Genomic DNA, 15,861 nt, shown 5'->3' with positions numbered 1-15,861 from the left:
GATAACTAGAAAAAACATTTAAGAAATAAGAAACCGGCAGTGGGAGCAATAACTCCATAAATAGTCAACAAACCTTTCAACTAAAGAAAGAAAATCAAAGTTGGTCAAAAATTAAAAACGTTTTAAGTTAAAAGGATTTAGAAAAAATTTAAAACAATTGCAGGTTAAGGGAGTTGATTAATTCAAAGGCGGATTTAATGTTATAAGGAGGTAGTTAAACTTGGATAATGGCTGGTATTAATACAGCTAATTTACCGTTGGAGTTACGGGCTAAATTGGCCGAACTAGATCTGGAAATTTCTGAAGGTAAATTATATTTAAATATTAATTTCTGTCAGTTTGTCCGTGCCACGAATGCCAGTCGGACATTGCCATAGTGTCAGACTGTCAGTTATCTTTGTGAGTCAAATTTTTTATACATTTTTACATTAAAAGTGAAAAGCTAGTGGGTTGGGTTTGGTGACCATGCCCTAACTTTTTTAAAAGCCCTATGTAAACATTATTATTTATGGGATGTTTTTAAATCATTAAATTGATTTTGTCATTTTTTACCTTCACATTAATGTAATATTTACTGTATATAGTTCTAGTTACTGTCATTAATGCGCAAAATACCAAAATAATAAATAATAATAAAAAAACGGGATAAAAAAAACCTTTAAAGTCAATCCCGCATCATCCTTTGGCCCTTTAAGGTAAATACTGCATTTATCCCGCAGTAAAGTACAAAAGTGCTGACGTCAGCAATATTTTTTTAACTTCCGTTGTGTTCTATTTTCTAATGTGACGTCACTGTAATATTTTGTATTAGATTGTCCCTGTTTGCGTCTGATGTGTTTGTGATGTCACATTGTTTAATTGTTACATGTGTTCTGAATGAAGGATGTGTCATATACAATTATGACGTCACATTCTCGTTTAATTACCGAACAAAAGTTTGGCCCTTTAAGGTAAATACTGCATTTATCCCTCAGTAAAGTACAAAAATGTCATCCCGCACCGCATTTCGTGAATTCTTGTAAACGTTTACATACGGTCCCGCGAATGCCAGACACTTCAGCCCCCGGACACTTCGGCCAAGACACTAAATATAGTGCCGCCTTTCCAAACAATATTTGAAGAAAATAAAGCGTTAATTTTTTATTTTTTACACTAAGGATTATGCATAAATATGTTATCTTTCTTTTCCCGTGTCAATTTTTTAATTTTACAAACTAAAACATATAAAAAACTCATTTTAAAAGCGCGCGCTTTTAAGTGACACAAGACGATGCATTATGATATCACGTGTTTTGCGAAATGCGGGCCGTATTTCTAAACGATATTTGAAGAAAATAGATCATTAATTAATTATTTTTTACACTGAGGAATGTGCATAAATATGTTATTAGTTATTGCCCGTGTTAATGTATATAAATTTATATACTAAAACACACAGAATAAAACGTTTAAAAAGTTGCCAGAAGATTTGTCCTGCAAAAAAACGGTGGGGAGTCGGCAATGAAATTCCCGTGTATAAAGTCGGCGTAAGATCATATTTTACCGATATTCAAAATAAAATTTTGCATGAAGTACAGTATATATAAAAGTTTTTATTGGTTGTTACCTTAATGACATATGTTAGTTTTTAGAATATTTATTTTTTTTTAAATTTTTCTGCTGAGCCAGCACTTAATCAGCAGCATAATTATCGAACAATTATAATTTATAATATCCCAAACTGCCACAGGCAACTTGGGACTGGGTCGGGTGACAAATGTTACTTATAAAGTCTCATTAAGTCTAAAGATACTGTATATATATATACAAAAATTAAAATAATTTTTGTGAAGGATTGTCCTACAAAGTCTGGTGTTTAAATTAATGGAGATTGTTTTAACGATTTATGTTTTGTATTTGATCACCAAAGTTGAAATTAAATGTCAAAACTAATAAAACAAAATTCTTTTATTTTTATATTATTTTTATTTTATTGTTTTTAATTAAGTTTTTACTTATAATTAACAGTGTTTTTTTAAGTTTTATTTAGGTAAATTTAAAACATTGAATACCTCAAACTTTTAAGTTTATTTTAAATAACAAAGAACATTAAAAGTTAAACCCAACTAAAATGCTGACATCAGCATTATTTAAAAGCTAATTCTAGAACTTTAAAGCTGAACGGGATTGTCAGCTTAAGTGGACCAGCTTTAAATTAAAAGTTTTTATTTAAATATTAAACAACAATTATTCTCACTCCATATTTTTGTCTATTTTTAGTTTGTGTTGAATCGTTAAAACTAGTTTTAATTGTCGCTATTGTTTATGACGTCATAATTAGACACGCGTATAATATCCAATTACAACTAAGTGTGTGTGTTGTAAACAATCGTAAATGACGTCACAATGTTTGAATTATTTAGTATTATCTAGTGCTGTCAAGTTCAATACACACTTGTGATTATGACGTCACAAATAGCGCAGCTGTGGTTTAACGATCTCGCGATTTTGTTCAAATTATCTTGCGCAATTTGTTTGTGAATCAGCGTGACGTCACAGTTAGTAAAAGTCACGTGGTCGATTTGTATGTGACGTAATTATGTTTAAAGATTTATTTGAATTTAAAGGAAATTATCGATTGACCTACATTTGATTGTTACGTCACAGAAACACGCTTCGTCGTGGTTCAGTTACGTAATATTTATCACAATATTGTTACGTCATAACTGGTCACGTGATCTCCATTGTATTAAATAATTGATGGAAGTTTGTAATTAACTTTAACGCTTCGAGGGTGTCTCAAGTCGCTATTGTGACGTCATTCAACTCGACTTTAGTTTTTTATTGTGACGTAATATTTTGCAGGAGATATAACACAGAAAGGATATGAAAAGAAAAAAGCGAAACTTCTTCAACCTTACATCAACGCTTCACAAGGTATGACGTCAACAATTGTTTGTTCTTCTAGTAATTTGTAACATTGCGACATATTAAAGTGCTTATGACGTCATAACCAGACATTGTAGCGTTAGAAAGTAATTTCGAAGAAACAAGCGTTGACTGGTGCTCTTTCGCGAATATAATTGTGACGTCATAACTAAAATACAAAAATTAGTATTTATTTCCGTATAAGGAATTAATTATGACGTCACGTGATTGATCTCAATGTTACGCCCATTTAATCTCGCACAGAAAAGTGCTGACGTTAGCAATATTTTTTCAACTTCCGCAGTTGTGTTCTATTTTCTAATGTGACGTCACTGTAATATTTTGTATTAGATTGTCCATGTTTGCGTCTGATGTGTTTGTGACGTCACATTGTTTAATTGTTACATGTGTTCTGAATAAAGGATGTGTCATATACAATTATGACGTCACATTCTCGTTTAATTGTCGAACAAAAGTTGGATTCGTGTGAAAATGAAATCGCGAAAGGAAGTTGTTATTATTACGTCATAATAAGATAACAATCGAACGACTTAAATTTTACGCATGTCTGATTATATTTTTACGCATGACTGGTTACAAAATGACGTCATAATGACCCGAGGCAACGTTAATTGTTTAAGTGTTTACAAGCACAGAAGTTGAAAAGTTAAAAAAATAAAATTTGTTTAAATTTTATAGAAGTTTAGTTTGTCCTCTTTATGGAGTGTTTAATTTAAAATATTAATTAGTTAAAACAAGGTTTTGGGATTAGTTGAAATTTTAAATAAAACTAAATTCTAAGAATAATTTATTGACAAATATTTTGTTAAAGCTAAATCAGTTGAATTGAAGGGAAAGCCCCCTACCCAAAATAAGGGAAAACCCCAAACCCAAGACAAAGGTAAACCCACAAATGAGGATAAAAGGAAGCAAACAAAGGTGGTTATGATGCGACAAAGACATTCGAGAAGAGACGATCGATACAGATCAGGTTCGGAATCTTGTTTTATTAATAAGTTTTTGTTTTTACATTTATTTATCCTCGATGTGGGAAAGTCAAATGCGCGACCTAATCATAGGGTAACATCAGTTACCCCGACCCAGTTTTAAGTTGACGTTGGCAGTTTGGGATATTAAAGATTATAATTTCCCGATAATTAAGTTGCTGATTAAGTGCTGGTTTAAAATGTTTATAGCTTCATACTTGAGGGCACTACAGCATAACCCAATTAAAATCGAACCCAGGGCCTCATGTAGTGAAAAAAACAATTGTTTAAAAGCAGAATTTAAATTTTAAAGCAGAGTATTCACAGTTAAATTATTATATTTATTATTGTATGATTAAGAAGAAACTTATTATATCTAAGTAAAATCAATTTTTAATTTTAGACGCCCACACGGAGGCAGTACAGGCTGCATTGGCGAAACATCGTTCAAAGAGGATTCCAGTGTTGCCATTACCGGTCAAACGAAGGTCACTCATGGTTCACGGGGTCAACTTGCAGGAAAGTTCAGGTTACCCAAAATTTTTTTCTACCTTATAAGAATTTATTAAAAGTCATTACCTCGCTCCTCTTTAAAGTTGTACAACTTAACTTTTATGTGAGCGAACTTTAAAGTTTAGTCCTGGGTTGATTTATCACAACTTGAGCAAGGGTTAAGTTCAAACTTGACCTTGGTTTTATTTACAGACGAAGATGTTCAAACCGACGTTTCCACCGACGACGGATCACTCAAGCGGAAAACCGATGACTCATCATCCCCCTCTGGTGACAGTGCTGCTCCATCACCGGTGACAACACAACGAGCTGTCAATCAAAACAGAGTTAATATTTTTCTTTGTAACATTTGTAGTAGAAAACTATTATTTTGATGTCATCATTTTTCTATTGTGATGTCATAGGATCTTAAAAGAACATCTTCAAACTCGTCCAATCAGTTTACATTAGTGGATGGTATGACATCACCGATGACATCATCAAACAAAAGAACCAATTACACTCCGCCGACCCCGCTGACAAAGAAATTGGCCGACATAATGCCGCAAATATTACCAGGTTGTCAGTTTGTCCGATTGTTTTTGTTTGTTTCTGTCAGTTTTTTGGAACTGATTTATATTTTGTCAAATTGTCAGTCTACTTAGATTGTGTCAGATTGATACATAACTGTCAGATTGTCTGTTTTTAAAATGTTTTGTAGACCTTTAAAAAATTTTTTTTCGATAAATTTAGGAAGTCGTCCGTTGTCGCAAAACCTGCCACCAGATGTCGTATCAAACCCAATTCCTATTATGACATCATCATCTGGGTCAATCATCGTTGACCCTCGAAAATTGACCTCACGACCTTCGTTCTCTTCAACAAAAGATGAAACTGAAGACGATGAAGGTTTATCCTCAATTTAGTTAAAATTATTGTTAATTAGTTTTTAATTAATTAATTAAATTTTATTTTTTTAGAAAACATCGCAGTGACGAAAGTTTCGGCGAAAATTCAACAATTACTTTTAACCTTAAAGGTAAGAAATATAAAATATCAAGTTTAACGACAAAGTTAAATTTTTGTTGTTTTTTTAGAGACCTAAAAAAAAACCTCTCGTCGAATATTTTCAAGATGATCAGGTAAAAGTGTTTACTCAATAAAAGTATTTACCTAATTTATTACAAGTGTTTACTCAATAAAAGTGTTTACTAAATTTAACAATAGTGTTTACCCAACTTATTAAAAGTGTTTACGCAAAATATTTATTACAGGAAGAGTTGTTAGAAAATGTTGGGGCTGATGAAAATGCCCCCAAACCTGAGGGGACGGTCACGGGGCCTCGTGAGGGGGGTCCATTACCCACCCAAACCAATATCCCCCACTCCATTGAAGCTGCTATTCACAGGTATTGTGATGAATAATATCTTTCATTGTTATACATCATAATGTGATTTATGTTTAGATGTGGAACGGCGAACCCTAAAGCTTCTTGTTTAACTTCGGTTGATATAAACGGCAAAACAGCTTATACTCTTACGTATGGTAAATTGTTGTCACGGATGAGGAAAGTTGCTTACACGTTGTTGGGGAAAAAATATGGTTTACAAACTGGCCAGCGTGTGGCGCTAGTGTTTCCTAACTCGGAGCCGGTTCCTTTTACTTGTTCGTTTTATGGTTGCCTGCTCGCTGGGATTGTTCCGGTTGTTGTTGAGGTCCCAGTGTCATCTGAGGTTTGTTCTTAATTCTGTTTTATTTACCACCAGTAGTGGGGTAGGGTGTTTAAACACTTGGTTTTACTACGTAAGGCCCTGAGTACGATTCCTACTGCTTCCATGTTGTAGTGTCCTTGGGTGAAGTGTTATAAACAGTACCAGCTTTGTCTCCAAATGACAAAGTTTACTCGAGACTTGGTTAAGTTTAGGCCATAAAGTTAACCTTTCCACATAGAGGAATAATAAATATATAAAAATATTTATTTGTACGTGTTTAATACTGATTTATTGAACTTTATCCTCAATATTATAGGACCCGGGAAGTTCCCAGCTGGGGTTCTTGCTTGGAAGTTGTGGGGTAGAGGTTGCGTTGACCTCTGAGCATTGTTTAAAGGGGTTGGTCAAAAACGAAAAGGGGGAGGTACAGCAACATAAAGGTAGGGTTCAAAAAGTTTTACAACAAATAGTTTAAGGTTTGATTCCCACCACTGATATTTTAAGAAGAGTTTATCCTCAACAGGGTGGCCCAAGTTGCAGTGGATAATAACCGACTCACGAGCCCTCCAGCGGCCATCTTCAAGCTGGGAACCTGATATTATTCCGACCAATCAGCTTGCTTATATCGAGTACAAGACAAAGAAGGAGGGGAGTGTGGTGGGCGTGGCTCATACAAGGACAACTATTCATCGACATTGCAGGTTTGTGATGTCATAACTGGTGTGTGATGTCATAATAAGGATGATTTAATGCAAATTAGTGGCTGCATTTTGTTTTTCAAAATTTTTATTTTAAAAATATTTCAACTTCACATTTTTATGACCTGTTATGTGTCATAATGAGTAAGTTTAATTTCCTCTTATGATGTCATACACATGCTTTGTTTAAACACAATTAAGTAAAATATAATGGAGCCAAATATATCTTTCAATATTTTCAGTTTCTTACATTGTATGGAAAATTTGACCCTAATTGTTTTTAAACTAAGACTGTTTATTGTAATTTTGAAATTCTTTTCATGTTAAATATTTGCCCTAGTTTGCAAACTGCTTTTAACCCAGAAATAATTTTATTCCTGCAGAGCGTTGGTTGGTGCATTGTCTTACAACCCGGCTGATATAATGATCAACCTGCTCGACTTCAAGAAGGGGTTGGGGCTCGTACATGGAACATTAGCGGTATGTCTTTGTGATGTCATAAATTACTTAAATTGTGATGTCATTAATAACTTAAATTGTGATGTCATATTCACTTATATTGTGATGTCATTAGTAACTTATATTGTGATGTCATAAGTAACTTATATTGTGATGTCATTAGTAACTTATATTGTGATGTCATAAGTAACTTATATTGTGATGTCATATTCACTTTTAATAAGCCTACAGTCTTCCCCTATTGATTTAAGTATAACTGGTAATAAAGTTTAAGTAACTGGTAATAAAGTTTAAATCATATTAAAATATTTTTTTCGTGTAACTGTTATTATTCAGAGTATATTCAGTGGGATGCACATTTATTGTATTCCTTATGCATTGATGAAGCAAAATCCTCTACAATGGTTGAACATCATCACTAAAAATAAAGGTAAATATTAAGTTATGACTCTATCATCTGTTGTTTTACAGATGTACTCGAAACTCGTTTTCTATGAAATTAAATAACTGAAAAATTGTATAAAGGTTATTATCATATAAATATCTTGTGTCAACCATAAACCCACCATCTATGTTGAATATCTTGTGTCAACCATAAACTCACCATCTATGTTGAGTATCTTACTTATGTTAACCATAAACCCACCATCTATGTTGAGTATCTTACTTATGTTAACCATAAACCCACCATCTATGTTGAGTATCTTACTTATGTTAACCATAAACCCACCATCTATGTTGAGTATCTTACTTATGTCAACCATAAACCCACCATCTATGTTGAGTATCTTACTTATGTTAACCATAAACCCACCATCTATGTTGAATATCTTATGCCAACCATAAACCCACCATCTATGTTTCAGCTTCTCTAGCTCTGGTCAAGTCAAGGGATTTACATTGGACCCTGGCCATGCAGAAAGACAACGTGAACGTGAACCTTAAGACTCTGAGGATGTTGGTTGTAGCTGATGGAGCGAACCCCTGTAAGTTATGACATCACAATTACTTATGACATCATAAATATTGGTTTTAATATTCATTATGGCATCACAGGGTCGATTGGGTCATGTGACATGTTCCTAAGTGAGTTTGAACGAAAAGGATTACAGCGAGACTCGATTTGTCCGTGCGCTTGGTCACCGGAGGCGCTCACGGTGTCAATTCGAAGGTCATGCTCAGACGGACATCGTACTGCACTCTCATTGGTCGAAATGTCCCATCGTGTCATAAAGGAGGAAGTTCCAAACTCGGCGAGTCCTTCGGTTGTTTTACAAGATTGTGGAAATATTTTGCCAGGCTGTGAGTTAATTAATTAAAATTAATTGTTAATTGTAATTAAACATTTTTTTGTAATTAAAAACAATTTTTAGCTTCAGTTGCTGTTGTTGGAATTGACGAGTCATCAAGTTTATGCCGAGTCGACGAAATTGGGGAAATTGTAATTTGTCCTCGGCCCTCTGGTGGTGATGACCTTGTGACCTCGTGTTACTTTGGGTTAAAGGGGATGAGCACAAAAGTGTTTAGATGCCACCCGGTGGATGAAATTAATCACGGAAACACGGAAAGTGCTGCTTACACCAGAACAGGATTGCTTGGATTTGTGAACCCGGTTTGTTAATTAATTAAATATTTTGGTCGTTAAATTAATTAATTAGTTGTTAATTAATATTTTTATGGTAGAGTGGTCGAGTGATGGTTTGTGGGAAGGCTGACGGAATGATTTGTATCGGAGGAAGAGTTCATAATTCCGACGACATTGTGGCAACCGTGCTCGCTATTGAACCTGTCAGATTTGTTTACAGGGGGAGGTGAGGGTATTTTATCTTTATCCTCATTTTGGGGGGAAAGTCGACTTCACAACCTAAACATAGAGTAACATCTGCTACCTCGACCCAGTTTTGAGTTGCCTGTGTCAGTTTGGGATATTATAGATTATAATTGTCCGAAGATTATGCTGCTGATTAAGTGCTGGCTCAGCAGGAGTTTATACCGGTTATAGCGCATTACTACTAGCATGAGAGCAGTGGGGATCAAACCCATGACCTTATATAGTGTGGCAAGTGTTCTTTTTACTACACCACAAGTTGTTTTTATTATTAAACATTGAACATTGACATAAATTATTTTAACTGTCTGATTGTAGCACCTAATTTCTTTTGTTGTACTTATTTACACATTGTTTTCAAACATTGTTACATAATGCTTACTATTGTTATTCATTGTTATTCATTGTTACCCATTGTTGCCACAGAATAGCGGTGTTTGGAGTGACTGTATTGAGGGATGAAAGATTGGTTGTGATCGTGGAACAGAAACCCGATTGTCCCGAGGAACAATGTTTCAAGTGGATGTCAAACGTTATTCAGGTCCCATTTAAGTCTCGATGTGTAATTAATATTAGTTGTTAATTAGAAATTAAAATAAAAAAAACTCGTTTAAATTAAAATTAGATTTTCAAATTATTTTAATTTTTTTCAGGCAATTGAAGGAATCCACAGCGTTGGTGTTTATTGTCTTTCTCTGTTGTCCCCAAATGGGCTCCCTCGCACGCCACTAGGTGGGGTACATTTATCCGAGACTCGAGGGAGGTTTCTGGAGGGAGGTCTTCACCCTCGTAATATTTTAATGTCCCCCCACCAGTGCATTCTTAATCTCCCGAAACCACGACAAAAACACAAGGATGTTGGTATGTGGGTGTTAATTAATTAAAGTAATTAAAATTAATTAACTCAAAACTTAATTAAAACAAACATTTTTTTACAAATTTTATTATTTTTTTTTATGACAAAACATTTGACCTTCAGGTCCAGCATCTATCCTCCAAGGTCAAGTGGTGACAGGGGTGAGACTAGCAGAAGCTAAAGGTCGTGACCTTGCCCCCCTTCAAGGTGAGGAAGAGGATAAACAGAGAAAGTTTCAGTATTTGTCGGAGATACTTAAGTGGAGGGCTCAGAGCACTCCCGACCACCAACTATTCTCACAGATCGGACCCAAGGTTAAATTTTAATTAAAAACTAATTACTTAAAGTTTAATTAATTACAATTTTATTATTTTTTTTGATATATAATTTCATCCTTGATATGGAAAGGACGAATGCGCGACCTAAACATAGAGTAACATCAGTTACCCCCAACTCAGTCTTAAATTGCCTTTGACAGTTTGGAATATTATAGATAATAATTGCCCGTAATTAAGCTGCTGATTAAGTGTTGGCTCAGCAGGAGTTCATATCCTTTATATAGCCTTACTTAAGGGCACTACAGCATGAGAGCAGTGGGGATCGAACCCAGAACCTCATGGTGGTGTAGTAAGTGTTTTGAACACTAAACCACACTGTTCTGACAATATTTAACATTATTTTAATTTCTTACAGGGTTCAACCTCCCAACAACTATCCTGTCTCCAACTCCACAAACGCTCGGAGAAAGTCGCCCAACTTCTCCTCTCCAATAACAACCTGGTGTCCACAGGAGACCCCGTCGCCTTATTATTTCCCCCCGGGGTCGATCTTATTGTCGCCTTCTATGGGTGTATGTATGCGGGGTGTGTTCCGGTGCCTGTAAGGCCCCCTAATTCAAGGTCAATCAGCGCGACCATTCCCACAGTTAGAATGGTTGTGGAGGTAATTTAATTGTTAATTAGTAATTAAAATTGATTTAATTATTGATTGCTGTACATTTTCATGACAATAGGTAATTAACATTTATTTAAAAAACATGATGCTCTTTGTTTAAAACAATGCCCATTGTTCCAGGTATCGAAAGTCGTAGCAGTGCTCTCTTGCGCCTCAGTGGTGAGAATGTTGCGCTCGAAGGAAGCAGTTGCAGCTGTGCAGTCATCCACAACCCCAAATTGGCCCCCAATATTTGACATCGAGGATAACCCCAAGAAAAAATTTGGGGTCAATTATCGCCCCCCGACCCCGGAAATGTTGGCGTACGTTGACTTTAGTGTCACCACTGCTGGCACACTTGCTGGAATTAAGGTTTGTGATGTCATAATAAACTTATAATATTCATTAGTGACGTCATAATCCTTTATCTTATTTGATCACTAGATGTCTCACTATGCATGCAGTCAACTGTGTCGATCGATGAAGCTTCAGTGCGAGTTGTACCCTTCACGCTCCGTTGCACTTTGTCTCGATCCCTTTAGTGGATTGGGGCTCGCCCTCTGGTGTCTAAGCAGGTGAAAGTTTATCCCCAATTTGTGGCTTTATTCTTATTTTATAATTTTATCCTCTTTTTGTAAATTTATTCTTAAATTGTAAACACCATGAATTTTATCTTCAGTGTATATTCTGGTCATCAGTCGATACTTCTGCCCCCTAGTGAGCTGGAGAACAACGCCCACTTGTGGCTACAAGTTGTGAGCAACTTTAAAGTGCGAGACACATTCTTAAGTTACGGGGTCGTTGAACTTTGCAACAAAGCCCTCGCTCCTTTTATTCCAACATTGAAGGTTTGAGCAAATTTGTTGAAATATTGAACTAGAATTTGGTTAAAAACTTCTTTTGCTGTTTTGTAAATTATAGAATCCGCAGAGCTTTAAAATTTTATCTTTACAAAATGGTTTTAATTAGGTATTTTGAGGTAATAAATAAGCTTTTTTATAATATTAAAACAGCGATAAAACAATATAATAGAAATGACAGTTTATAATAAATGCAATAAATGGGCCACTTGTTTTAATCAAGGGAAACAATATAATTTTAAAGTTACTCAAAAATGCTTCAAAATTTTGTAAAATATAAAAAAATGAAAAAATTTTTTTTTTTAATTTTTAGTCACGGGGAATCACCTTGAGTCAAGTTCGAACTTGTGTGATCGTGGCTGAAGAGCGCCCTCGTGTGACATTAACTTCAAACTTCACAAAGTTGTTTCGTGACCTTGGTTTAAGCTCAAGGTCGGTGTCGACAGCATTTGGTTGCCGTGTCAACATCTCCGTCTGTTTGCAGGTAACTTGTTTATCCTCAATATAAGTTAAATTTATCCTCAATATGAGTTGACTTTATCCTTAATATGAGTTGACTTTATCCTCAATATAAGTTGGCTTTATCCTCAATATTAGTTGACATTATTTCAATATGAGTTGACTTTATCCTCAATATAAGTTGACTTTATCTCCAATATTAGTTGGCTTTATCCTCAATATGAGTTGACTTTATTTTAATATGAGTTGGCTTAATCTTTAATATAAGTTGGCTTTTTAAGATTATTTTGTTTTAAAAAATTAATTTTAAAACTTTTATCAAGTTTTAGTTTTATTTGTTTTACTTTTTGCTACGATAAGATTTTTTATATTTTTTTGATTTTATTTTTATGTTTGAGTTTTAAATAAATAAATCAAGTGTAAATTGTTAAAGTTAAATTTTGAATGTTAAGCCACCGAGATTAGGAATGAAATCTGAACAGATTGTGGCAGACGAGCCATTTATGGTACGTGGCGTGGCTCATTGTGTTAACATGTCATAAGATGGAATTATTTGTGGTGATGTCTTGAAGCATTATTTGTAATGTCATGTGGCACGATTTGTAATGTCATGTGGCATTATTTGTGATATCATGTGGAATTATTTGTGATGTCATGTGGCACAATTTGTGATGTCATGTGGCATTATTTGTGATGTCATGAAGCACGATTTGTGATGTCATGTGGCACAATTTGTGATGTCATGTGGCACAATTTGTGATTTCATGTGGCATTATTTGTGATGTCATGTGGCACAATTTGTGATGTCATGTGGCATTATTTGTGATGTCATGAGGCACAATTTGTGATGTCATGTGACATTATTTGTGATGTCATGTGGCACAATTTCTGATGTCATGTGGCATTATTTATGATGTCATGTGGCATTATTTATGATGTCATGTGGCATTATTTATGATGTCATGTGGCATTATTTATGATGTCATGAGGCATATTGGTTTTGTATGTGGCTGACAAATGCACCCTGTCATGTTTTGTCATTTTATAACTGCTTCAACTTTTAACATATTTGTTGTTTTTTTCATCTTTTTATAAATGTTGTAAGGTTCTAAATAACGTTGTCTCAGACATTGTTTGTCATCTTTGTGTAAAATAAGTCATTTAAAATAAGATTTAAAGTGGAAGTAGTTGTTTAAACTGACAACTTACATAACAGGGAGCTTCATGCCCGGATCCGACCACTGTTTATGTTGACATGAGGGCACTGAGGAACGACCGAGTTGCTCTTGTAGAGAAGGGGTCGCCTCAATCTCTTTGTTTAATGGAGACTGGGAAGGTTTGTGCTTTAATTTGCTCATTTTAGGTTAACGATAACTTTAAGCAAATTTTTCAGTATTGTTTTTTTTTGTCAAATGTAAGTCTTTTTTTCTTGGTATATTGACCCAAAACTAAGGCTATTTTATTTCAAAAAAATTAGTTTTTTTTAACAATTCCACCTTTTCTAGCCTAAACGACAACTTTACCTGTGTCTCATCATATATCAAATCTATAATAAAATGTTAACTTTTTAACTTAAATTAGCAACATATTACCTCAACTTTATTTCAGATCTTGCCAGGTACTAAGGTTGTTATCGCCGACCCTGACACATTAGGTCAATGTTCAGACTCAAGATTAGGAGAAGTTTGGGTGAGTAGTTCACACACTGCACAAGGTTACTACGCTGTGTATGGTGGAGAGGCCAACAACGTCACATATCAGGACCACTTCCAGGTAGGTTAAGTGTTAACCAATATTTTGTTCTAGTATCCTGGGTGTGCAAATAAAGTGAAATAATTTTAAATTTTTGTTCAAGGGCTACCTTAAAACTGGAGACATAAACACTAAATATGCCCGCACCGGATTTCTTGGATTTCTTCGGAGAACAGACCTCACTTCCGCCACTGGAGGTCAGTATTGCACTACTTTAATATTGTATATTAAGCAATTAAGATTACAGTTGTCCCATAGCTTGGTATACCGGTTACTGCATCAAATTTTGAGCTATAAAGTTTCGGGTTCAAGCCACACCAATGCCACACATTTATGGATACCTTAAACGCGTCACAATAGCTCACTTTTTCCCAATAAAATATGACCCCTATCACCTCAAGTTTATATGTAATTAAGAGCCAGTAAGGTCTTGGGTTGTCACCAGAACAACATTGATACCTTTGTTAACAACTTTGTTTCTACAGAGCGTCACGATGCGTTGTACATTGTGGGATCTGTGGAGGAAACGATCGAGCTTCGAGGGATGAGGTTTCATCCGATAGACATCGAGAACTCGGTCGTACGATGCTCCAACAAGATTGCTGAATGGTGTGTTGTGATGTCATAAATAATTTACTGTTTCAATGATGTGAATAATTAATTACATGTATGATGTAATAATGATGTGTTTGTTTAGTGCGGTGTTTCACTCCACCAACCTCCTAGTGGTCGTTGTTGAGTTGGAAGGATCGGAAAGCTGTGCGTTAGATCTAGTGCCTCTAGTGACAGGGGCAATATTGGAGGATCATTACCTGATAGCAGGGGTCGTGGCTGTGGTTGACCCTGGGTCGGTGCCAGTGAACTCCCGTGGGGAGAAGCAGAGGATGCATCTGAGGGATTCTTTCCTCCAGGATCGACTCGATCCCATTTATGTGGCTTACAACATGTGAGGTGAGAGAAAATGGTGGGAATAAGGAGATTAAAAAAATGGTGGAATTGGGAGGGTAATGCGGGTATTGAGGAGTTTTTAGAAAATGGAGGGAAATTGAGAAATGAGGGAAATTAGGAGTTGGTGGAATTAAAGGGAATTAAGAAAATGAGGGATTTTCGGAAGCTGTAAAGAAATTTTATTTAATTTATCTTTTTGAATTTAGGTAAACTTTGTTGGGTAATCCCTAAGGTTGAAAGTCGATGGCCGAGAGTTTTGCTGCCCAGTGTTTCCAAATAACTTTGCTGCTGGTGATTTTACTTCAAAATTTGGAAACCCTTTAATTGTTGTAATAATTGCTATTGTTGTAATTAATTTAATGCAGTTTCGTTCACTAAAGACAATTTAATAAAATTTATGATATTATTTAACACGACTTTTTATTGGATAATAACGGACCCTATGTTGGGGTTTGCCATGCTTATATTCAGGGGTAATTTAAGTTTTCAAGGTCAAGTTGTATGACATTAATCTAAGGGGATAAAATCGATATAACGTGGATGTCTCTTAAACTTTCTTGCACAAATTTTTGTAAAAACTCATCTAGTCTACTTGCTTTAACTTTGGGTGGTAAATATAGAGGCCACAGGCCATACGTGTAGAGGCGACAACATTAATTTTTAAAGTAAAAAAAATTAATTAAACCAAAATAATTTTATAAGATAAAAGTTAATCTATGTTATTTTTTAAACATTTAGTTATATTTTGTTTTAAAGTTTAAGGAAATAAGTTAATCATTTTGGTGACACGTTAATTTTTGTCACATTTCTTATTTTGCCACAAAAAATCACGATCTCCGTTTTAGGGGAAAAAAATAAAATTAAGCAAAATCTGGAATAATTAGCGAGATTAAAGTTTGTTTACATTTTGTTTAAAAAGACTTACTTGCAATGAACAACGAGTAAAGCAAGGGTCTTGATATAAACTGGAG

The 15,861-nt window shown here is 34.8% G+C and overlaps 1 protein-coding gene across 1 annotated transcript; it reads left to right on the top strand.

Moving 5' to 3' along the window:
• Positions 1–98: 98 nt before the first annotated feature.
• On the top strand, positions 99–15,370 carry LOC145743673 (disco-interacting protein 2 homolog C-like). Its single transcript, XM_082561706.1, has 34 exons — positions 99–306; positions 2,845–2,946; positions 3,740–3,898; positions 4,297–4,422; positions 4,599–4,732; positions 4,811–4,964; positions 5,139–5,294; positions 5,366–5,424; positions 5,483–5,527; positions 5,660–5,793; positions 5,851–6,118; positions 6,414–6,537; positions 6,621–6,798; positions 7,179–7,275; positions 7,591–7,684; positions 8,121–8,240; positions 8,311–8,556; positions 8,628–8,866; positions 8,938–9,065; positions 9,509–9,623; positions 9,736–9,943; positions 10,062–10,252; positions 10,632–10,880; positions 11,013–11,243; positions 11,316–11,446; positions 11,551–11,719; positions 12,045–12,215; positions 12,643–12,696; positions 13,407–13,526; positions 13,799–13,963; positions 14,046–14,139; positions 14,428–14,551; positions 14,640–14,893; positions 15,097–15,370. Exons 1-33 carry the CDS (start codon positions 228–230, stop codon positions 14,890–14,892), a joined length of 4,917 nt encoding a protein of 1,638 aa, XP_082417832.1. The 5' UTR covers positions 99–227; the 3' UTR covers position 14,893; positions 15,097–15,370.
• Positions 15,371–15,861: the final 491 nt, after the last annotated feature.

This window comes from Corella eumyota, chromosome 2 (assembly GCF_963082875.1).
Source record: "Corella eumyota chromosome 2, kaCorEumy4.1, whole genome shotgun sequence".
Lineage (NCBI taxonomy): Eukaryota > Metazoa > Chordata > Ascidiacea > Phlebobranchia > Corellidae > Corella > Corella eumyota.
Note: the sequence above shows the minus strand (reverse complement) of the source record. Positions and strands in the feature narration are given on the sequence as shown.

What these genes read in the sequence shown, in the direction of transcription:
- LOC145743673 (XM_082561706.1), top strand. Translation starts at nt 228, where the DNA reads ATGGCTGGTATTAATACAGCTAATTTACCGTTGGAGTTACGGGCTAAA. An exon ending in TCGTACATGGAACATTAGCG is followed by an intron (nt 7,276 to 7,590) that starts GTATGTCTTTGT and finishes GTTATTATTCAG; the next exon opens with AGTATATTCAGTGGGATGCA. An exon ending in AGATTTGTTTACAGGGGGAG is followed by an intron (nt 9,066 to 9,508) that starts GTGAGGGTATTT and finishes TTGTTGCCACAG; the next exon opens with AATAGCGGTGTTTGGAGTGA.